This window comes from Gopherus evgoodei, chromosome 7 (genome assembly GCF_007399415.2).
Source record: "Gopherus evgoodei ecotype Sinaloan lineage chromosome 7, rGopEvg1_v1.p, whole genome shotgun sequence".
NCBI lineage: Eukaryota > Metazoa > Chordata > Testudines > Testudinidae > Gopherus > Gopherus evgoodei.
Window position 1 is genome coordinate 92,285,871 of NC_044328.1, and position 23,808 is coordinate 92,309,678.

The 23,808-nt window shown below is 42.8% G+C and overlaps 1 protein-coding gene across 2 annotated transcripts in view; it reads left to right on the forward strand.

Annotated features, from left to right (window-relative positions):
• Positions 1 to 4,031: 4,031 nt before the first annotated feature.
• The window catches only part of SYN2 (synapsin II), a 435,882-nt gene continuing 416,105 nt past the window's right edge, over positions 4,032 to 23,808 (forward strand). The window contains exon 1 of one of the 2 annotated variants that reach the window (XM_030569938.1): positions 4,032 to 4,496. In XM_030569938.1, coding sequence (XP_030425798.1) covers positions 4,141 to 4,496 — 356 coding nt within the window. In that variant the 5' untranslated portion in view covers positions 4,032 to 4,140. Of the gene's footprint in view, positions 4,497 to 4,967; positions 4,991 to 23,808 lie in introns of those variants that run through there. The other variant, XM_030569939.1, reaches the window with a different exon arrangement.

A 23,808-nucleotide genomic window follows, 5' to 3' on the forward strand; every position in this document is an offset into this window, starting at 1 on the left:
AGAGGAGGAGCACTGCCGCCTAAGGTGGCAAAAACCCTGGCACCGCTCCTAGACTAAATTAGACTGACAAGTTCTAGTGCCTTGGTGGCTGGGTCACGGAAGATAGTGAGTTTGAACATGACATACAGTGCAGATTGGAGAGTGCTGTAAGAGTGTGGAAAAACATCTCAGGGGTAGTGTATGACAAGCACATGCCACTGAGACGGTATAGAACAATGGTGCACGCACAATGCTGTATAGTGCAGAAGCATGCTTTATACAGCGACAGCAGGTTCAACACCTACAGGTTTTTCAGATGTCTTTGCGCTATATGAGGAGTTACAGTAGAACCTCAAAGATACAAACATCAGAGTTACAAATTTACCAGTCAACCGAACACCCTGTGGAACCAGAAGTCCTCAATCAGGCAGCAGTGCAGACAGAAAAAGAAAAAGGGCAAATACTATACTGCCTTGGGCTTTAGCCGTATGGGGCTGGGCCTGCAGCTGCAGGGTGGGGAGTGTTTAGGGCTGCAGGGGGCAGGGCTTGGGGCTTCTGACCCTTGGGAGCACCAGGGCTCAGGGCTTTAGACCAAAGTGGAGAAGTGCAAGGGCTCTGCTCCCAGTTTCAGCCTTGCGCGGGGTGTTAAGGCTGGCTTCAGCTGCATCGGGGCTTTAGATATGAGGGGAGCACCAGCTTCCACCCCAGCACTCCCCCTGTAGCTAGAGCCCTGGTGTGCCCCCCCCAACCTAGGAGTGGACCACTGGGAAGCCCTGAGCCCTAGCACCCCCTGCGGGGCTGAAGTCCAGAGGCCCAACACCCATCCCAGGCTGAAACTGGGAGTGGAACTGTGAGGCTAAAGCCACAAGCCCCAGCACTCCCCCATGGCTAACCCACTGAGCCCTAGCACTCCCTGAGTCCCCTGCCTGGAGCCCTGGCATCCTGGTGCCCCGAGGGTCAGAAGACCTGACTCCCTCACACCCAGAGCCATAACTCTGCTCCAAACCTGCAGCTGAAGCCCCAACTCTGCATGTGACTGAAGTCCGCAACCTCTTCTTCAGAGTTACAGAACATGTCAGGGTTATGGACAACCCATTCTCAAAGTGTCCATAACTCTGAGGTTCTACTGTACATGAAGAGACAGATTTTGAAATAAAAGTATTAGGATGGAAGTCAAACTCAGTAATGTGGCTGACAGAATACAAAAAGTGTAATTTTGCTGGTTTTGAAACATGTAGAAGATGAATGAAAGGGACCTGATGAAGATAGCATGGCAGGGAGAGTGTGGTAGGAAAGAGATCCCAAAGGAAGCTGAGGAAGTGATGGATGGATAATATCAAAAAAGATGGTAAGCAGGTGTATCTTAATGCTGCCATAGCCAGACCAAGATGGCACACGCTTGCACAATGATGGACTCCAGTTGCCAAGGTAACAGGAAGAAGATGATTTCAGAGGATCTAGTTCTCCTATCAAAAGTGTACATGATACAACCAGGCATATAGTACTTTCCAGACATTGTACAATTAAACTTTTTATAATTATAAAGGATAGCATTTCAGGGGTGAAACATGGCTGCCATTTGCTATGACTGCAGTCAGAAAATACCTTCCATTTTATCCAGGTTAGTTTGGTGGGTATGGTGTGGAAAATGCCATAGATTGGAAGCATTTTCATCCATAAGAAGACAACTATTTTCACACAAGTTTACTAAGTTGGGTGGATCCTATGTCCAAACAGTTAAGGTTGCATAATTGAACCACTCCATGACTTAATCACTGATTACATTCTGCTTTATACTAACAGATATCGAAGCTTAAATTGCTTCTCACCATTTCTGTGTGTTTACCAGAAAATGGCACAGGTGACATGGAGGACAGAATATTTAGTCCTGTAACTGAAACTTAGTTAACACAAGTAGGTGTGTAAAACATCATATAATCCAGATCACTCTCCCAAATGTATGTTGACTCAGCAGGGTTAACTGGAATAGAAAGAAGTAAACTATTTTTTTTTTTCAATAAAATCTACAGAGGTATACAGGAAGCAGATCTGAATAAAGAGGTGCCATTTTTACATAGTCACTCGAGTAGAACCACACTTTAAATAGAAGTGGACAGGGGTGAAAGTAACACAGAAGACTTACCGGTACGGGGGCCGCTCTGGCCCCTGGAAGGGATGGAGCCTCAGGCGGAAGCGGTGAGGCTGGGGGGGGGGGTCAGCATCCCCCAGCCAGCACTTCTGCACTGCCTGGCCCATGCTGCCCCCGGGGCTCCAGTGCTACCGGGGCAGCTGGAAGCTTGAGCTGCTGTTGTCTGGTCTGTGTTACTTATGATAAACAGAGATCCAGTACTCAGGCTGTAAGTCAGGTTCCATTCATAATCACCACTTGACATGAAACAGTTTTAGTTCTCTAACATTTAGAAAGTTTTATTAAAGGTGACTAGTACTGTGTATGTTTGGAATACTGGATTACTTAATAAAGTGGCCAGTTTAATGGGATGGTTCAATGCTACTTCTAGTTTAGTTTGCTAGTTTAGCATAAACATGTTGATGTTTATTTAGGTAGTAAATTGCTGGAGGTAGGGACTGCCTTAGGAACTTAGGGGAGATGCTCCGTGAAATATAATTAACAAATTTCCAAATTGATGCAAGAGTCTTTCCAGGGCTAGCTCTCCTTTAGCCAAGTCACCCATGGCAGAGAGTAATCCCCCCACCCACTCCTGATAAAGAACAGTTGATCAAGGTGGGATTCTGAGAGTGGTCTGGCTGCACCCACACTACAGTAGCCACTCTATGCATTGTCTATAGCGTGGGTTACACCTGTGGGACTTAGCCTCAGCCCCATTTGAGAGGGACTCCAAACTGAGTGGAACTGCAATGAGGCATGTAAGCTCATAGTGCCACTCAGGTTTGGCCTGGCAGCCCTTGTGTCATGAGCGAGGGGCCACCAGGCCAAACCTCAATTGCACTGCCACTCCCACGCAAGCAGGGCCAGCTTTAGGAAGTGCAGGGCCCTGGCAGCGATGACTTAAAAAAAAATGTAAAAAAACGTAGGGCTTGTACTCACCGGGCGGTGCTCCAAATTCTCAGTGGCACTTCGCCGGCGGATCCTTCACTCGCTTCAGGTCTTCGGTGCCATTGAAGAACCTGCCACTGAAGTGCCACTGAAGACCTGGAGCGAGTGAAGGACCCGTCGCCGAAGTGCCACTGAAGACCCGGAGCGCCGCCAGGTGAATAAAAATTAAAAAGGGGTTTCTAGTCAGGGAAGGGATTCTCACTGGGTGCAGGGCCCAATTCAGGGGAATTGGTGGAATAGGCCCAAAGCCTACCCTGCACACAAGGTCCAGAGTGGGGAGCCAGGCCCAGCCCCATACAAGAGAAGCCACCGCTGGGAGGAGGGGGTTTGAGGTGTGGTGCAGTGTATGGCTCTCTCCAGTCTTGTCCCCCTCCCAGAGCTTCCCCTCCTGGTAATCTTTCTGCAAGGGCAGAGGGGCCTCAGTTTCAGATCTGCTCTGGCCCCCCAAAACCCCCTGTGCAGCCCTAGGCCCAGGGGGGAGGTGTCAGCTCTGTGCAGCTGAGCCCTCCTGGCAGAGGAGTGCCCCCTCCGCCCCGTGCAGCGCTGTGTTACCTCGTAGGGCGGGAGAGAGGGCTGTCTCCCCTCCCCCTGGCAGCGTGTGTTGCCTGGGAAGGGCCCCGAGGAACGGTTCGGTGCCGGGGGTGGGTCACTCTGCCCCGGAGGAGCGGTGGGCCCGGCCTTGGCGGGGGGCTGTGCACTGCGGCTGTGGAGGCCTCTGAAGCAGCGCAGGGGGCTGTGCGGGATGCGGGGCTGAGCCGACTGCTCCTGGGACCCCTCCGGCGCTCTGAGGCTGGGGCTCCGCAAGGCGTTAGCCCAGCCCAGCCCAGCCCAGCCCTGCCTCGGGCCCGCTGCGCGCTCACGGCAGACCAGCCTTGGGCGGCTGCCACCTAGAGACTGGAGGAAGCAGGGGGAGGGAAGCAGCCGCCGGCCCCGCTGCTCTAGCGAAGGCAGAGCCTCTCCTCATTGGGGCTGCAGCCTGCGAGCGAGTCCGCCTGCACCGCGCAGCGCCCGAGCAGGAGCGGAGCGCGCCGCCCGTCTCTCCTCCTCGCCGCACTCTCGCCAGCAGCTCCCCGGATCCCGGCCAGATGATGAACTTTCTGCGGCGCAGGCTCTCGGACAGCAGCTTCATCGCCAACCTGCCCAATGGCTACATGACCGACCTGCAGCGGCCGGAGCCCCAGCAGCCGCCGCCTCCTTCTGCCTCCTCTGCGGCTCCTGCAGCCGCCTCCCCGGCCGCGGAGCGCAGGCAGCAGCCGCAGTCGGCGCCACCCCAGCAGCAGCCGCAGCAGTCGGCGGGCAGCAGCTTCTTCAGCTCCCTCTCTAATGCCGTGAAGCAGACGGCAGCCTCGGCCGGCTTGGTGGACGTGGCATCCGCCGCTTCCTCAGCTGCAGCCAAAAAGTTCAAGCTGCTGCTGGTCATTGAGGAGCCGCACACGGACTGGTAGGTGTCCCCCTTTCAGCCTCCACACGCGCCCCCCCCCCATTCTGCCTCCCCTCTCTCACGGTGTTAATGTCTATAAACAGCCCTTCTCCCCCCCTTACTTTTAATGGCCAGGTGGTGGGTGGCTCTGGTGCCTCGGAATGTCTGTTTACTTCAGTGGCGAGGGCTCACCTTTGAGTGGAGTGGGAAGCACCCTGCTTTCCAGGGCTGGCTCATGCAGGGATTACAGAAGTGCCTGAAACTCACCCGCTTTGGGGTGCGAAGATAGTGTCAGAACCGGTTGTTCTTTGCAGTTGCAGATGGTCAGTTTGCATGGACTCTAAGCTTGAGACGATGGTTAGCTTTGGAGCTAGCATGTGAGAGACACAACTATTTCATTTCTGTTCTGAACCCTCCTTCCCTTCCCCTTTTGAAAGCAGAGTCAAATTGGTTGGTGGCTGTAGAAAAATCAATTGTAGCTTTGGAAGATGAATCAAAAGCTATCAAATGCCAAGGTACATAAAAGGGAATTAAAGCAATTTTTTAGAAATGTACTTCATGGAATACATTTACTCTACTGGGGAAGAATACACTTTATACTCTAATGAGATCAAAAGTTATTTTCATCTTGTGTAAACGTGGGAATACTCTAGACAGATAGGATATATGTCTGATTTGTATGTGACTGTAGTATGAATATGCAAGTGCACATATTCATATGTATGAGTGGACTTGTTTTCATGCAGGTCTTCGCAATGATGTTGCAGTGTTTAAAATTCACATGGCTTGTATATTGATTAATATGAATACTGATAGCCAGCCTAAACGTTTTGCCCATCATTGTAGAATTACATAATTAGGGTTTAAGAATTAACTTTTTAGCTCTTGTTGTTGTGTCTGGCTATTTTGCTTCTAGTTTAATCATAATGAAGTAAGATTGAGAAATTGATATGTTGACCTATTATTTCTTCTTGTGTCTAATTATGACCAGTAGTGGTGTTTATAAATCTATGAGAACTCTTTATCACTAATTCATGTCAGAACGCCATACATGAGGATGATACGTGCCATGATGTATCATGTAGACAGGCCATGTGCTTGTTTATTCATTCCATTTATTAACTTACCTCATGTAATGTGTACAGACATGATGTGTTGTATTGCAGTCAGCATCATAATGACAACATACAGTTTCTGAACACTGCTTATTAATGCCAGCTAAAATCAGTAAGGCAAGTTTTTTTATAATGTGTAGAAATTGTTTTATTAATGGAGTCTAAGTATATGTTTATTTTTAATCAAACAACATTTTATTTACAGTCAGGATCATATTTCAAAACCAATTTTACAAGATGTTTTATGTTTAAATGGAGGAAAAACCACAAGTAGCTTAATGGTTAAAAGTAAATAAAAATCCTATCTTAATACAGTATTTGAAATCAAATTTAAAAAATAAATGCATTAAGATTAGAGAAAGAACAATAATATTCTAAATTTGTGACAAAGAAAATTGAATTATATGCTTTAAATGTTAGGCAGAAAATGGTTTTATCTGTTGGGTAGAAGAAAACCAGTATGCCCAATCAGAGCAGTTACTTAACCTTCCATGGACACAACTCATTGTCTTGTAGTCTGAAGTTATAAATAGGCAATCTTTATTTTTCTTGAAACCTAATACAAAGAAAAAAGTATTTCCACAGTGTACAAATCCCAATTTCAAAAATCAAATATCCCTAAATTGCTTGTCCAGTAAAGTCAGTCCTTGGTGAGGCCTTTCCATACCTATCAGCATCAGCCTATGTATTTGTAATGATGAGGTTGTCCAGGTTAATGTACAGGCATTGTAATTTCAGCAGGTTTATAGTGCAATAACAGTTAACTGAATCTGTCTTTACCAAGACTTGCTAGTTCTGATAAACTCTGTTTTGAAATGTACATTGGGTATGACTGCTTGTGCATCACTGTTAGGAGAGCAGATGTGTTCACAAGTGTATATATTTCTGTTTATTTCATTCTTCCTTTCTGTGGAAACAATACATAGGACTTCTGGAAAGAACAGTTTAGAGTCTCAGTTTGGTGGTGGTTTTTAAAATTCTATTTGGCCTAGCTTCTCCTCCTGCCCCTCCACCCCAAGAAATAGCCACTTTGTAATTACAAGCTTTTAAATAAGTGCCTAAATGCAAATAGATTTCAAAAGTAAATAAGTATTAGTGGCTTTGTACCTTTTAAAATGATGGAAATCCACGTAGATATTTGTTGAACTTCCATATAATTAGACTAGCAGGAAGAAAAACAAGATATGCATGATGAAGGCTAACCTGAATAAATATTTAAAAATATTTCAACTTGCTCTCGTAATAGATGAATTACTACATGCTATTCTGTTCTGTAATCATGATGTTAGCTAGACCCTGTGTTGTATGATGCAAAGACATGCAGTTTGACAAAATGAGGTGTATGTAGAACTACTGTCAAATAACACAGGAAAAAGATCATATTCTGAGACAGATAAGTAGCTATTTGAGAAATAAATTGAGTTGTTTGGGGTTTATCTTGTATTTTAGGCTGGTATATAAATACAGGTTTGGTTTAATATGAGAGAACAGCTTAGAAAGCTGCTTTTAACGTGTGGAGTTACACTGTCCTTATTTTATAGCTTGAATGTGCATAACTGTATTTGGTTATAGCCTTTATAGAAATGTAGGAAATGCTGGTGTGGATTAGATCTGGCTCAGTGGCCAGAACCAGATGCTGCAGAGTAAGGTGTAAGAACCTCCTAAAAGGTAAATAGGATTCCTCTTTCCCTTTCACTACCACATAGATCTTATCCTGGTCTCTCTTTCTGCAATATCTCTGAGATGGGGTGACATGTACTGTACACAGCACCCAAATGAGGCAACACAATGGATTTATATAAAGGTATTATAATATTCTCTGTATTATTCTCCATCCAATTCCTTTTATTTGGCTTTTTTGGACCACACCTACACATTGAGGAGAGAGATCTTCATTGGGGTGTCTACAATGATGCTCAGGTCCCTTTCCTGAGTTCATACATCTAGTTTAGAACCCTGTAAGATGTATGAGTGTAACACAGTAATAAGTAATTCGTTGTAAAAAGATTCTGATTTATAGTCATGCAGATGCTTTAAGATCTGTGGAGGAAATAAAAGCTTCTTATTATAATTAATGGTATTAAATCCGGTGTTTTACAAAGGAAGCTACCAATATCACCTTTCTAGAGATGGAGGAGACTGAGAGGTGAAATGACTTGCCCAAGGTCACACGGTTAGTGGCAGAGCTGGGAATAAAACCTAGATCTCTTGACTTCTAGTCCAGTTTCCTAAATACTGGACTACCATATCCTCAATCATGTGTCATGTATCTATTTCTTTCCAATTCATATTACTTGGGATACTTGGGGAAATAACTTTTTTAGTTTTCTATGTAGAATATACTGCATGTGTATAAAACCTGGTCTACACTACACGTTTAAACCGAATTTAATAGCATTAAACTGATTTAACCCTTCATCCGTCCACAAAACCGATTTCTGTACTCCTCCTCGACGAGAGGAGTAGCGCTGAAATCGGTATTGCAACGTTGGATTAGGGTTAGTGTGGCCGCAAATCGACGGTATTGGTCTCCGAGCAGTATCCCACAGTGCACCACTGTGACTGGTCTGGAAAGCAATCTGAACTCGGGTGCACTTGCCAGGTAGACAGGAAAAACCCCGCAAACTTTTGAATTGCATTTCCTGTTTGCCCAATGTGGAGCTCTGATCAGCCCGGGTGGTGATGCAGTCCAAATCCAAAAAAAGCTCCAGCATTGACTGTACGGGAGATACTGGATCTGATCTCTGTATGGGGAGACAAATCTGTTCTATCAGAGCTCCGTTACAGAAGACGAAATGACAAAGCATTTGAAAAAATCTCCAGGCTATGATACAGAGTCCACAGCACAGTGCTGTGTGGCAAGTGTAATGGAAAGCCAAAGAATCAAATGGACGCTCATGGAGAGAGGGAGGGGGTACTGAGGACCCCAGCTATCTCACAGTCCCCGCAGTCTCTGAAAAGCATTTGCATTCTTGCCTGAGCTCCCAATACCTGTAGGGTCAAAAACATTATTCAGGGTGGTTCAGGGTATATCTCGTCAATTTACCCCTCTTCTTCCCCCCGAAAGAAAGGGGAAAAAAATCATTTCTTGCCATTTTTCAGTGTCACCATATGTCTACTGCATGCTGCTGGTAGACACGGTGCTGTGGTGCTGAACAGCAGCATCCCCTCCCCTTCCTTTCCTGACGGCAGACGGTACAAAATGGTGGAAAACCGTGATCAGCCCGTGAGTGCTCCTGGCTGGCCTCGGTGAGGTTGGCCGGGGGCGCCTGGGTAAAAATGGGAATGACTCCCTGTCATTCCTGGCAGACGGTACAAAATGCTTGGTAACCGACCTCATCATAGCAGCTGGAGCCTGAGCTCCATCAGCCCCCGCCCCACTTTCGTGTCTAAAGAAAAGATTCTGTACTCCCTGGACTATCATAGCAGCGGGAGGCTGCGCTCCTCTCCCCCCCACCCTTTAATGTCATGCCTGGACTATCATAGCAGCTGGAGGCTGCCTCCCCCTCTTTTTATCTTGCTAAAAAGTTAGTGTTTCTTATTCCTGCATTCTTTATTACTTCATCACACAAATGGGGGAACATTGCAGTGGTAGCCCAGGAGGGTTGGGGAAGGAGGGAAGTAACGGGTGGGGTTGTTGCAGGGGCACCCTCTAGAATGGCATGCAGCTCATCATTTCTGCGGGATCTCTGGGGCTCTGACCCGAAGTGGCTGTGCTCTCTGGCTCTCTAGTAGACTTGCCTCATATTCTAGGCAGGACTGACTCTATTTTTAGACAAAACATAAAGAAGGGAATGATCCGGGGAGCCATTCCTATTTTTGTCCATGCGCCCCTGGCCGACCTCAGCATGACAGCATAACAGCAGCAGATGGTACAAAATGATTGCTAACCGTCATCGCCAATTTCCAATTGCAAATGGTACAAAATGATTGATAACCGTCATCTCATCACCAATTTACAATGACAGACGGTGCAATAGGGATGGTAACCATCTCTGCTACCTTGCAAAGGCAAATGAATGCTGCTGTGTAGCACTGCAGTACCGCCTCTGTCAGCAGCATCCAGTACACATACGGTGACAGTGACAACAGGCAAAACAGGCTCCATGGTTGCCATGCTATGGCGTCTGCCAGGGCAATCCAGGGGAAAAAGGGCGCAAAATGATTGTCTGCCGTTGCTTTCACGGAGGAAGGATTGAGTGATGATATTTACCTAGAATCACCTGCGACACTGTTTTTGCACCATCATGCATTGGGATCTCAACCCAGAATTCCAATGGGCGGGGGAGACTGCAGGAACTATGGGATAGCTACAGGATAGCTACCCACAGTGCAACGCTCCAGAAATTGACGGTAGCTTCAGTACATGGACGCACACCACCGAATTAATGTGCTTAGTGTGGCGGCGTGCACTCGACTTTATACAATCTGTTTTACCAAACCAGTTTATGTAAAATCGGAATAATCCCGTAGTGTAAACATACGCTCAGTGTTGGTGGAGGGGGGTGCATAAAATGTGTTATATAGTCTAATCCTGTAGTTCTTTCTTGGACAAAATTCCCATTGAATTCAGTGATAATTTTGCATGAGTCAAGCATGGAGGAAAAGGTGCATGGTACTTACAAGAGCACAGTTCAAGTAGTTTATGTCATCAGTATCCTGAGATGTCTAGCTGTATTCATAGCTTGTCTGCTGGCTTTTCTGCAACTGAAGGGTATTGTAGGACCTTGAATGAAAGAAATATTTCCATTATAGCCATCTATATCCTCTTCATCTGTCTTTCAACATTAAGTATAAATGTAAAGAGTTTCTTAGAGCAACACAAAAGGAAAATAGGAAGCCGTGTTCTACTTATAACTATTTCAGTTCAGTTATGAGCAGCTAATTTTTGGCTGAAGAGATTGTGCAGTTCAATTTGTTAACTTGAGTTAATTTGTATACACTGCCTTATTGGTTAAAATGCTGTTCAAATTGTTTTGGAGTTTTCTTTACTCTTAAAAGTCACTTTATTACTGAGACCTTGCATCCATGAAAGATGGTCCCCCAGACTGCTTCATTATTGTGAAATATGACTTCTCTTTTTTTAGTAAGTGGCCATGGGAATTTTTTTGTCTTTTAAATATGTCCCTGGTATGAATTTTCCAAAAGAGTATATGGATGGTTCCTCCAGTTTTCCATCTTTTACTCACTCATTCTCTCTTCTGAAATCCTTTCCTCTCTACATTAATCTACGAAAAAACAAGACAAATCACTAATCTGTAACATATAAGTTTACTAACTGGTACCCCCCGGGAGAACTCTCACTGAGGCTATTTCAAAGCTTCTTCCCATGTTGCAAACTTTTTGTCCACACTTAAGAATGGGAAGTTATGGACAGGGCCTTGTATTTTTTGCATGTGTGGAAATTCAAAATTTAAGCTTTCATTTTAAATTAAAAAGCTTCTCATTCTGATTGTTATGAAGAAAATGTTGGAACAATGTGAATTTATGCATAAGAAGTTGTCAGTTGAAGAAGAACCACTGGAGATAAAGAAGAAGAAAGTGGAAGGAAATCTACAATTTATGAGAAACTATGAAAGAAGCAATGTTTTTAGGATTTAATATAGCTTAATATCATTGCAGCTCCAGTATTTTTTCCCCCAAAGTGCTTAACACAAAACACACAGTAAAAGAATGGGATGGATTATTTACGTATAACAGAAGATATTTTTCCCTTTTAAATTTAAAATAAAACCAGAAAGGAAAGGCACTTACGTTACAGCTGTCTTCTGATGCTCTCTAGGTGCATGTTATAAGTAACCCATCCGATGCCCTAGCTGAATCCTCCTTGGTGCTTAGAATACTGCCAACTGCTTTAGTGGTACATTCACCTTGTTTTAGATCCAAAATACATTTATTTTTAAAAGGGTTTTAGGATGGATAGGAGGATTTCTGCATGAACAGGAGATTTTCTTTTTATAAGATTAATTAAAAGTCATTTAAAAGCAAACCATTCCTCATCATGTTGTAAGCACAAACAGCAGTAGGTTAGTGCACAAGAAACAGAATGTCACTCCCTACAAAAGAAATTAAATTGAGCAGTATATTTTCATTGTCTATGTGGTGAAGTGGTGAAGAAAATAGACTTCTAACTTTTTTTTGGCTTTAACTGTCTTGTTATTAAGAGGTACTACTGACCTGTTTAGTGTAGGGTCTGGTTCTGCAACTCTAGGTTGTGTTGGGTTTTTGATTGACTGGTTTATATGTTCTAGTCTCTAGAAGTCCCAGTCATGAACCAGAATCTCATTGTGCTAGGCACTGTACAAAAGCAGAACAAAAAAGATGTCTCTTGCCCCCAAAAGTATACAGTCTAAGTGTAAGACAAGACAACAGATGGATTCAGACAGACCAACAGAGTATAAGAAAACAGTGAAACAGTATTGGTCAGCAGGTGGGCAGTGGTCTCAGCACATCAGTAGCATAATAGTTGTCAAGTTTTTTTAGATATCATGGCAAAGGGAAGTTCTGAGGAGGGATTTGAAGGAGAACAATGATGTGGCTTTGTGAATGTTTACAGGAAGCTTCTCCCAAGCATGAGGGTCAGCATGAGAGAAAGCACAAAGGTGCTTGTTGGAAAATTTAAGTGGGCAATGGAGACTGGCCTCATAGTCTGATGGGAGTTGGAAGTAAACATTTCAGTAATGAATGATAGATTTGAGGTGGTGAGAGGTAAGCTGTGAAGGGCCTTGAAAGTGAAGACAAGCAGCTTATGTTTGGTGTGATAGAGAATGGGGACCCAGTGGAAGGTTGGAAAGTGACAGGCTAGGAACCTTTTCTTTGCAGCAGTGTTCTTAATGGATTTGAGTGGGGCAAGATTGCATATGTCAAGGCTAGAGAAAAGGATGTTACAATAATAATAGAGAAGTGAGATGAAAGTTCTAGCTATGTGGATGGGTAGGAAAGGCCGTATCTCAGATGTCGTGCAGTAAGAATCTGCAAGACTTAGACATAGCTTGGATGTGAAGACCTAGAGAGAGGCCAGAGTCAAAAAAGACTCCTAAGTTATGGGCCTGATTGTCAATCAGGGTGGTGATACTCCCCAGTAACCAAGAAAGGAGATAGGGTGAAGGGTTTGTGGAGGAAGATTAACAAATCTGTTTCAGCCATGTTAAGCTTGAGCTGGTGGCTAGATATCCAGGAGTAGATGTCAGAGAGACCGACCAAGACTTTAGTTTGGACAGGAGACAGGTCTGAAGTACAGAGTTAGATCTGTGTGTCATCCATGTAGAGATGACAAATGAATTTGTGTTTGTGGATCAGATTACTCAGATGAGGTTCAGCGGGAGAAGAGAAAGGGCCAAGGAGCTCTGTGAAACTCCCACAGAAAGTTGGTGGGAGGATGAGAAGGATCATCCAAAAGACACATCGAAGGAGTGTTTACACAGGTAAGGGGAAAACCAGGAGAGAACAGAATAATGGAAGCCATGGTCCAGCCAGAGCAGGTGCTCCCAGTTGAGCCAGATAAGGAGGTGGGGCTGCACATGGGCTATAAAATATCACAGAGTTTCAGTGAGGGCAGAGCTAGCAGGGGACTACAAAGTGAAGCTGTAAGGAGAGAGCGCCTCCTGCAGTGATCCCTGAGGAAGGTACAGTATGGCAGGGAGGAGTGGCTGTGCCCAGCTTCAGGCTGGGTGCAAGATTTCTTATTTTGTTTTTGGGAACTTTTGTTAATTTGACCAAAAAAACTCCCATAGGCCTCCCAAAAGGGCGGTCATTGAAAGAGTGATTGTGTAGAGTTTAAGGAGCCCTGAAGAAGGGGAAAACCGAGGCAGAGGGACCCCTGGTCATAAGGGGGTACTTGGGTGGTGGCCACTGTGTTACTCAACGAATGACAATATTTCAAGAAGAGGAGCATTTTTGACTGTTTTGAAGGTGAGAATCAAGTTCTGGTTCTGAGATTTGTCTAGAAAGAAGAATGTCAGTGGTTCCATTGGCTTCAGTGGAACTATTCACATGAGTAAATGTGACAGGGCCTTCTTGGTTCCTGCCTCTGCTCCAGCTCATGAACTTCTCAGAGACCCTTGTGCTGGTCAAACACCTTGTGCAGTTTGTTTACAGTGTGGGTTCCCACCACCTTCAGACTATATAGAGCTCTGCTCCAACAGTCCTAGGGAGCCCTAAGCTCCTGTAGCAAACAGGGAAGGGTAATAGTTCTCATCTCATCCCTCCCTTTCTGCTTCCTTCCTGTGCCTCTTTGTAGCCTCTGCCTAATGGCGTAATTAGCCTTTCAGTTGTCCTCCACCCACAAATTAGGCACAGCTCTTGTTTAACCAGCTCTGTTCTGCATTGTGTGATTGGAGCAGCTGTGACCAGAGAGCTGATTCAGTCACAGTACACTTTAGGGAAACAAGATGGCCCAGCAAAAGATATTGCCTCACCCGCCTTGTCTCTCTCTAATATCCTGGGACTGACACAGCTACAACTACACTGCCTACGTGAGTAAGTCTTGGCACACTTTCAGTATCTGCAGTACATTTAGAATTTTTAAATATTGTATATGACACTCATTTGTAACTTCAAAAACTGCAGTATTTATTGCACTCACTATGAACTTCTCAGTTACATGTTAACTGAGCCCTCTTTCAGAAGGTGTTATTTGGGCTTCCTTATCAATACATAAGTTGGGAAGGGGATGTAGAATTCTCTATATCCTGTTGGAAAGTAAATCTGAGAGAAAAGAGGATGCTTACTGCAAGGATATTTTGTAGGAAGGTCTGTAGCTCTAAGGTTCAGCGTGTAGATACAACTAACTGTATTGATTTTAGAAATGAATATAAGAAGAAGCCTTCTAACCATCAATGCATATTTTTTGAGACCAGAGCAGAAGGAAATAATTGCATATTCTCGTATCTTCAAACAGGAGCATGTTTGTTGATATAAAGCTGCTATGACCTTTGTGACAGTCTCCCGTCTCAAAGATCACAAGTGAGGTGGCTTAGATTTAACTAACCAGTCTGTAGATAGACAACACGTTCCCTGCATCCCACTGATATCTGATTAAGAGAAATATCATAGCATGTACCCTCTCACTCTAAAGTTTTATTACAGATGATAGTCTACTCCTGCTGCAGATGAGCTTGATAAGAAGCTTCATTTGTGTACTGTTATCAGTTATAGGATCAGTCCTGGGGGGATGTCCTAATTCAAATGCTTTGGCACAACTATCCGTCATCATTGATTGCTGGTGTAACTGCCCTCCATTAGTTTGAGTAAAGTCCCCGGGAACCATGTTCTTAATATACTGCGGTGGAGTAATGGGGTTTATAAAACCTGATGCTAGGCCAACGCAGGGATTCAGAGAATTAATCAGCCCTGCCTCACAGCACTTGCTCTCAAACCTGCACAGGGGCCTTCCAGCTGCAATCAAAACACAAGGAAATGAAAGGGAGGAGGCATGCATAGTAGAGGCTGCCACAAATGGAGAGGGAACACATCTCTTCACAGGCTGAAAATAACCTACAGCCAGGCACCCAGACATAGCAATGTGGGATCACAGGAAGAAGGAAGGGCCTATTCCAAATTATGTGTGTACACATGAGAGAGAGACCACTCTGAGAGGGATGGAAGGCCCAGATTATGGACTAAATGTTTTGTGTTCTCTTTCTGAATTGTCTCCACACTGGTCACTACTTATGTGCAAGAGCATACTGTTTCTTTGACTGTGTAATAGTTGATGCCTGTGTGAAGAAGCCTGCAAGCCTTTTACCCTCATTACCTAGTTAATGTTTCAGTTTTGGATGCTGGGGTGACCACCTGATATTGAGCCCAATCTGACAAATTATCTGGCAATTAAAAATAACCAAAATATAATCCTGCAAGAGATCTTATATTTGTCCCAACTTTTGTCATGGTATAATTATTTGATATTAAAATAAACTGCAAAATAGAATATTTTACAGATTTTCATTTCTACTGGATACACACTTCTAAAAACAGTGGACTGCATTTAATTGGGGGGGAGCATCTATGCTCCAAATACTGCCCATGTATGGTATTAATAACACTACAGCATGTTGTAGCTCTTTTCAGATAGTCTAGTGTGTATGATGCTAATTGGAAAGTTGGAAATTTTGTAGCTATTTTGTCATGCTTAGAATACGTCTTGGTGATGATACGAACCTCCCTGATTAAAGTATTTGTCTCCAGAAAGGCCTAGGACAGTGATTCTCAACCATGATTATATATATCTCTGGGGTTACACAGAGGTCTTCCAGGAGGCACATCAACTCATCTAAGCATTTGCCTAGTTTTACAACAGGCTACAGAAAAAGCACTATTGAAGTCAGTACAGAAAAAGCCCTGGTGAAGTCAATACGAACTAAAATTTCATACAATGACCTGTTTATATTGTACTATATACTATACACTGAAATGTAGGTACAATATTTATATTACAATTTATTTAATAATTATATAGTAAAAATAAGAACATAGGCAATTTTTCAGTAATAATGTACTGAATATTGACTTAATACAGCTTTGAAACTTTACTATGCAGAAGAAAAATGCTGCTTTCCCTTTTTTTTTTAGTAGTTTACGTTTAGCACAGTACTGTACTGTATTTTGCTTTTTAGGTTTTTTCTCTGCTGCTGCCTGATTGTGTATTTACAGTTCCAAATGAGATGTGTGTGTTTGACTGGTCAGTTCATAACTCTGAGGTTCTGCTGTATTCCTGAGTTTGGGTTTTTGGTTGTTTAATGCATGCTTCCTCTCTATCCATACTGCAGCTACACTAGACTTCTGTGTACACCTTCCTACTGAAATCAGATGTCCAGAAGATCCATTCCTCTATGCACGTTTAATTTTTATTGTATACTTTTCCAGCAAACGTTGACAAAGAATAGAAACAAAATGTTAGAACTCATTGTATCCCTTTGATTTCTGTTCTTCCTCCATCTTTACTCTGCTTCTCATCTGTCCCCCCCGATCTGTTTTAGTCACACACCATTTTCCCTACTTCCCATGCTTCCCATTAAATCTTTCCCTGCCATTTCCTCCTTCCATTTCACTCATTGCATTACTACCCTTGCCTCTCTGCAGCTCTCTTTCCTCACCCCTTCCATATTACCTTATCTCTTGGCTTGCCTTCTGTTCTCTGGTCATTGTCCCCTGTTCTACTCTTCTTGTTCTATCCCCCCGTTTATCTCCCACATCTTGCTGGACCTACTTTTTCTTCATATTTTGTCTGTTGTCCTCCATAGTCTTTTCTCACTTGGCTTCTCAACTTTTTCATGTGCTTCCTATCCTAGCCCTGTCAAATCTCTCTCTGCAACCAAGTCTCTAACTGTCCTCAATACCATCAACCCATCCTCTTTCCCCAACAATTTACCCTTATGCTTCTCCTTCCTCCATCCATCTTTTTGTCCAGCAACACTCCCAGTATATCTTTAGACCTCTAGTTTTATCTATTTCCCCTCTATTCTCTGCTCTCCGTAGGCCCAGGGGTGCTGGAACTAGGGATGCTCGGGGTGTGGCAGCACTCCTTGGCTTGAAGTGGGTTCCATCATATATAGGGTTTACAGTTTTGTTCAATGGCTTTTGGCACCCCCATTATATAAATTGTTCCAATGCCACTGCCCAGGCTCCTTAATTAGCTATTTTCTCTTCTCTTCACAGATTCTCAATCAAATCTCCACCCTTACCTTTCAGTTTCCCCATAGTTCTCCCCAGTCAAATCTTGGAAGGCTTATGTATGCTTGCTTGGTTTGGAGAAAGTATTTTGGGGGAGGGATAGGAGGAGATTGAACTGGACAGAAAGATTTACTGGGAAATGAGGGAAAGGGTGTGAGCTATTTAATGTGTCCTTAAGGTATAGTTCAGAGCTCGGTCTTTCAAAAGAATTGTCTCATTCTGAGTTAAGTGCTTTGCTGTGTGTCATCTACAGAGAGAGTGAACCTTTAGAAAAAGGGTTTTCAGTCCTCAGGTAAAGTGAGATTTATGATGTTTAAAACCTTTGTGGATTTTTTCCTCTTAACATTTTTTTTTCAAATTCTAATTATGGTCTCAGAATTGTATAGATCTTGAATGCCAGGGTTGGAAGGGACCTCAGGAGGTCATCTAGTCCAACCTCCTGCTCAAAGCAGGACCAATCCTCAGACAGATTTTTGCCCCAGATCCCTAAATGGCTCCCTCAAGGATTGAACTCACAACCCTGGGTTTAGCAGGCCAGTACTCCATGGAGCTTTCCCTCCCCCCATTATTTGTTAGTCTGTTAATTCTTGTAAAAGAAAAACATTATGCTGAATACCAAATAGACACACTTACAATATCAACAACATATTTTAAAAACCATCTGATTTCATTGTTTCCTGTAATTTTCATATAGCCTTCACTCTACTGCACCTCCCACCACCCAAATAATTAAACATACGTAGTAAAAACATATCATCTACAGCTGTTCAGCCAATTCACCCAACCCAAATGTTACAAAACCACAAAAAGAGCTTTTATCATAGTTAATATGAGTTGATGCTCTGAGTTCTCATGACTAGGAATTGATTGCACACAGTATTATTCACTCTAGGTTTAGAATCCATAGTGACCTCAAAATGAAAAAAAATATTAGAACACAATTTAAAAAGTCAGCATGAGAGAGAAATTATGGAAAGTTCTGTTTCATTGTCTTTGTCAAAATCAGTGTCACCAGTATCAAACGAGTTGTATGTTGCTGTTTGTATAAAAAGGTGAAGACTCTCATCATGAAACATAAATGTCAAATTAAATAAAACTAAGCCTAAAATGGATCCTTGAGCAGCTGTGCTGCTTTTGGGGCCTAAAAAATAGCCATCAAATGTAACCAGATAGAGTTTATGAAACGTAAGTCCTAAATGATGCCTGGTCTGTTGTCCAAGAACAAGGCTGAAGACCTGGCCCCACTGGAATCACTGTCAGGTCTCCTATTGACTACAATGAGGCCAGGAGTTTGCCTGTTAATATAAATGTTAGTTGTGTGTATATAGACCTGAATATCAGACCTTTGAGTGGATTTTTTTTTAGTTGTGTGTACAAAATGCAGGATCAGAAGCTGAAGTAATTCCCCCCCCCCCCCCAAGGTGCATTGTGATACCATACTGAAGTGATGGAGGGAAAAAAAGGGATTGATTAATGGTATGAAATGAAATGGAAAATGGCTGAAGTGTAGGAAAGCCACAACTGGGTATAAGATCAAATGCTGTAATTATATGGAAATAATATGTTGTAATATACTGAAACAGTAAATAACCAATATTTTCATTTTCTGTGATGCAGACACTTTCTAAAGTAGATGTTACCAGAACCATGGTATTACACCCAAAGTTGGCTTCTTATCTTGTAAAAGGAAGAAAAAGGCATAATGAGGTGATCAGACTTCACTGAGGGCACAGAGGGAGTCAGCATCACAGTCTGTACTAGAATGTGTGAACCCTTTTCTTTCAGGCCCGTATTTAATTGATTTGGCTGCATTGTGTCTTTCGCTGTTAGGCTGCCAGCCCTGTGGCCTAAGTCAAAATGGCTTCTCAGAAGCAAACTACAGTAGAACCTCAGAGTTACGAACTGACCAGTCAATTGCATACGTCATTTGGAACCAAAAGTATGCAATCAGGCAGCAGCAGACGCGCACACACACAGTCACACGCACCAAAAACAAAACCACCCTGCAAATATAGTACAATATTGTGTTATATGTAAATTTCTAAAAAGATAAAGGGAAGGTTTTTTTAAATCGACAAGATAAGGAAACTGTTTATGTGCTTGTTTCATTTAAATTAAGAGGGTTAAAAGCATCATTGTCTTCAGCATAGTAAAGTTTCATATCCATGTTCATTTATAGACTTTTGAAAGAACAACCATAATGATTTGTTCAGAGTTACGCGCAACCTCCATTCCTGAGGTGTTCATAACTGAGGTTCTTCTGCAGTTCATTTTCAGGCATCCAGCTGGAGGAGTCTGAGGCAACCCTTGTGATATAAGAGGCAGCCTGAGAATTGCTGCCTCCAGAAAAGTGCAAAGTGATTTGAAGTCCTTCAGAATGGAGTGACTTCCAACCCAGATATTCAGTTTGTTTTCAGAAGAAAAGGAATAGAATGCTTGATTCAAAAGACCTGAAAGCTCAGATCTAAACAGGCTATTTCTATATTTCACGTAAATCTGGCATTTAACGTCTTGGACTCTGAAGACCATCTGTCGCCCTATACTGAATAAGGGTGACTACTGTTACGTGAGTGCACTGTCTGTATATATGCAAATAGTTAATAGATAAGGTTTCAGTAGATGGTGCTCAAGAATATTGAGTTTAGTTCTTGAGTTATGAAGAACCAATAGAAATAGTTGTGTGCTGCAACTGGTGTCTTCTGACTGCTCCCTTATGTCAGCTCTAAAAGACAAATGTTGATCTTTGTGCTTTCTTCTTTTTATCTGCTTATATCTGAAACTGCCTCCATTGCACATTCAAAATATGTTTCTGCACTGCTACAAGATTGAGTCTTCCAGCTGTGCTTTCTCCATGTGTACCCATGCCTGATTTATGGCCTGATTCAGTGAGCATTCCATCTATGGATCACCATTGACCACAGTGTAATTCTGTGCATACAGGGCTTGTAGGATCTGAATGTAAGCTCCATTAGGCAGTAGCATTGTCTCCTTCAGTGTTTGCATTGCGTAACGTACACTGAAGTGTTAAATAATTGTATTAAATAATGTTAGAAAAATACACATTTCTTAAAAAGCAATGTCTATGCTTCTGACTGGGATTTTTTAAGGGTCTCAGTTCTCTTCTATGATGCCAACACAACTCTTTGATTTAGCATTTTGGTAGCTGTTTAAAAAAATGCAACTTGTATCAGAATGTCAGTGTCATTTACAGATTGTGCTTTGTTAGAATGCTCTACAGACATCTTTATTTAAAAACCAGACACTGAAAAAGGTAGATCTAATAAAAAAGTCATAAAAATAAGATGGAAAATTGCCAAATATCTTTAACTGGAAAAACAGTTTCTTAACTCAAGAGGGATACATTGGAGTGAGTTGGTATCAGTGCAAACTTGTAAGTGAACAGAATGAAGAAGTGCAAAACATCCTTAAAAAGGTGTCAATGCAACACAATCATGAATATTTAAATCTCAAAGTGGCATTTGTTTTCACTTCTCTAAGTGAAGAAAGGAAAATCAGACAGCACTAAAGAAATGTAGTCAAGATGTGGCAGGTAAATTAGACACAGTCTGAACAGTAATAGAACAAGAAATGGGCACAAAAGCATGGATGTACCATGATTACTGCATGCAGTCCTGGTCGCCCCATCTTAAAAAAGATATACATCCCTACCTCGATATAACACTGTCCTCGGGAGCCAAAAAATCTTACCGCGTTATAGGTGAAACTGCGTTATATCCAACTTGATTTGATGCGCCTGAGCGCGCAGCGCTGCCCCGCCCCCCCACAGTGCTGCTTTACCGCATTGTATCTGAATTCGTATTATATTGAGTGGCATTAATTCGGGATAGAGGTGAATTAGAATTGGAGAAAGTTACAGAGAAGGGCAACAAAAATGATTCGGATTATGGAACAACTTCCATATAAGGAGAAATAAAAAAGATTAGGATTGCTTAGCTTAGAGAAGAGATGATTGAGGGGGGATATGATAGAAGTCTATAAAATTATGAATGGTGTAGAGAAAAAGATTAAGGACATGCTATTTGCCCCTTTACATAATACAAGAACAAGAAGTCACCGAATGAAATTAATAGACAGCAGATTTAAAATAAACATAAGGAAGTGCTACTTTGCACAACACATAGTCAACCTGTGGAACTTATTGCCAGGGGATGTTGTGAAGGCCAAAAGTATAAAAGTTCAAAAAATAATTAGATCAGTTCATGGAGGAGAGGACCATCAATGGCTACTAGGCAGTATGGTCAGGGATGCAACCCCATGCTCCAGGTGTCCCTAAATTTCTTTCAGAAATTGGGACATTCCCTCTAGCACTGGCCAGTGTTAGACAGGGTATTGGGCAAGATGGACCACTGGTCTGACACAGTGTGGCATTTCTTATGGTTCTTATATTCTGTGTATGTTTCTCTCATACTCCTTAGGGGTGCAGTGTGATTGCATAAACTGCAAATGTTTGAGAGCTTGTTTTATTTTGAAACTCCTTCACTAACCCAGCTGAGACTTCTGACAAGAGTAAAATCACAGGAGTATTTTTAATTAGAAAACTATTTTCAAATCTTTTTCTGTCTATTTCGTACAGGGCCAGCTCCAGGCACCAGCCAAGCAAGCTCGTACTTGGGGCAGCAGATTCTAAGGGGCGGTATTCCGTCCAATCCTAGGGTGGCACAGCCGCCCTTTTGTTTTGTTTGCTGCTCTGGCCACCCTGAAGGGGGCGGTGGCGCGGAGGAGGGGAGCGCCCTGCTGGGAGCCGGCTATGCGCTCCGTCTGCCCCAGCCGGTGCCAGGCCAGCAGCTAGCCTGGCAGCCCGCGTCCTTCCCTCCCCACTGACCGGAGCAGCGCGGAGCCCTCTCGGCAAGCGTCACGGTGAGAGGAGCCGAGTGGTGAGCACCCCGGCTGAAGGAAGCCCTGGCCGTCCGCCTTCTCTCTCTCCCTCCCCTCCCCCCAGCTAGGGGTGCACACTCCACTGCCCGGGGCACATCTGCAGCGCAGGGAGTTCCGCTAGCTGAAAGTTTGCACTTTGGCTCCAGCCGCCCCGCAGAGGTGTTTTATTTTTTTTTGCTTGGAGTGGCAAAAAAGCCAGAGCCGGCCCTGATTTCGTAAATTTATGTTCATTGCCATTTTTTGACATGACATAGCTGTTTCAGTTTAACAACGGCAATGTATTCAATATTCACTAATCCTAGAGCTTTCTAGCATTTATAACCAAACCAATTTATTTATAATCTAATTACTTTCAAACTCAACTACAAGCAAGATTTTTCTGTTTTTTGTTGTTGTTTTAAGGGTAATGTTTCATTTAAATGACCTTTAGCATCCCTATTAATTACATTCTATTCTGAATTTCTTAACAGCTGATTATTAGGAATGCCAGTAGGTATATATTAAATTGACTGATGACTTGCCACAGCTGGTGGTCTGATGAAAAAGCTCTAATTTGTCTTTTTCTTGCTTACTATACCTCGTGAAGAACCACATTGTCCTATTGCTATAACATAACAGAGGAAACAATGTTGAACACATTTTTCCTCAAGTGAGTGTCCTGGTGCAGAAAACTTTGTTTCAGTGAAGCTGTAATTTCTTTGAAGGTGATATTTAAAATGCCAGCAAACTCGTTCAATTTTCATTAGGGCTGTCAAGCAATTAAAAAAAGTAATCGTGCGATTAAACAATAATAGAATACCATTTATTTAAAATTTTTTGGCTGTTTTCTGCATTTTCAAATATATTGATTTCAATTACAATGCAATACAAAGTACACAGTGCTCACTTGATTTTTGATTACAAGTATTTGCACTGTAAAAAACAAAATAAATTGTATTTTTCCATTCACCTAATACAAGTACTGTAGTGCAATCGCTTTATCATGATGAACGTACAAATGTAGAATTGTGTACAAAAGCTGCATTCAAAAACAAAATGTAAAACTTCAGAGCCTACAAGTCCGCTCAGTCCTACTTCTTGGTCAGCCAATTGCTCAGACAAACAATTTTGTTTATATTTGTAGGAATAATGCTGCCCACTTCTTGTTTACAATGTCACCTGAAAGTGAGAACAGGCATTTGCAGGGCACTGTTGTAGCTGGTGCCACAAGATATTTACATGTCAGATGTGCTAAAGCAACCTATGGCATGTGTGCCGAAGGTGGCACGTGAGCTGATTTTCAGTGGCACTCACACTGCCCGGGTCCTGGCCACCGGTCCAGGGGGCTCTGCATTTTAATTTAATTTTAAATGCAGCTTCTTAAACATTTAAAAAACCTTATTTACTTTACATACAACAACAGTTTAGTTATATATTATAGATTTATAGAAAGATACCTTCTAAAAACATTAAAATATATTACTGGCACGCAAAACCTTAAATTAGAGTTAATAAATGAAGATTCGGCACACCACTTCTGAAGGGTTGCCGATCCCTGCGCTAAAGATTTATATGTCCTTTCATGCTTCAACCACCATTCCAGAAGACGTGTCCATGCTGATGACGGGTTCTGCTCGATAACGATCCAAAGCAGAGTAGACTGACACGTTCAT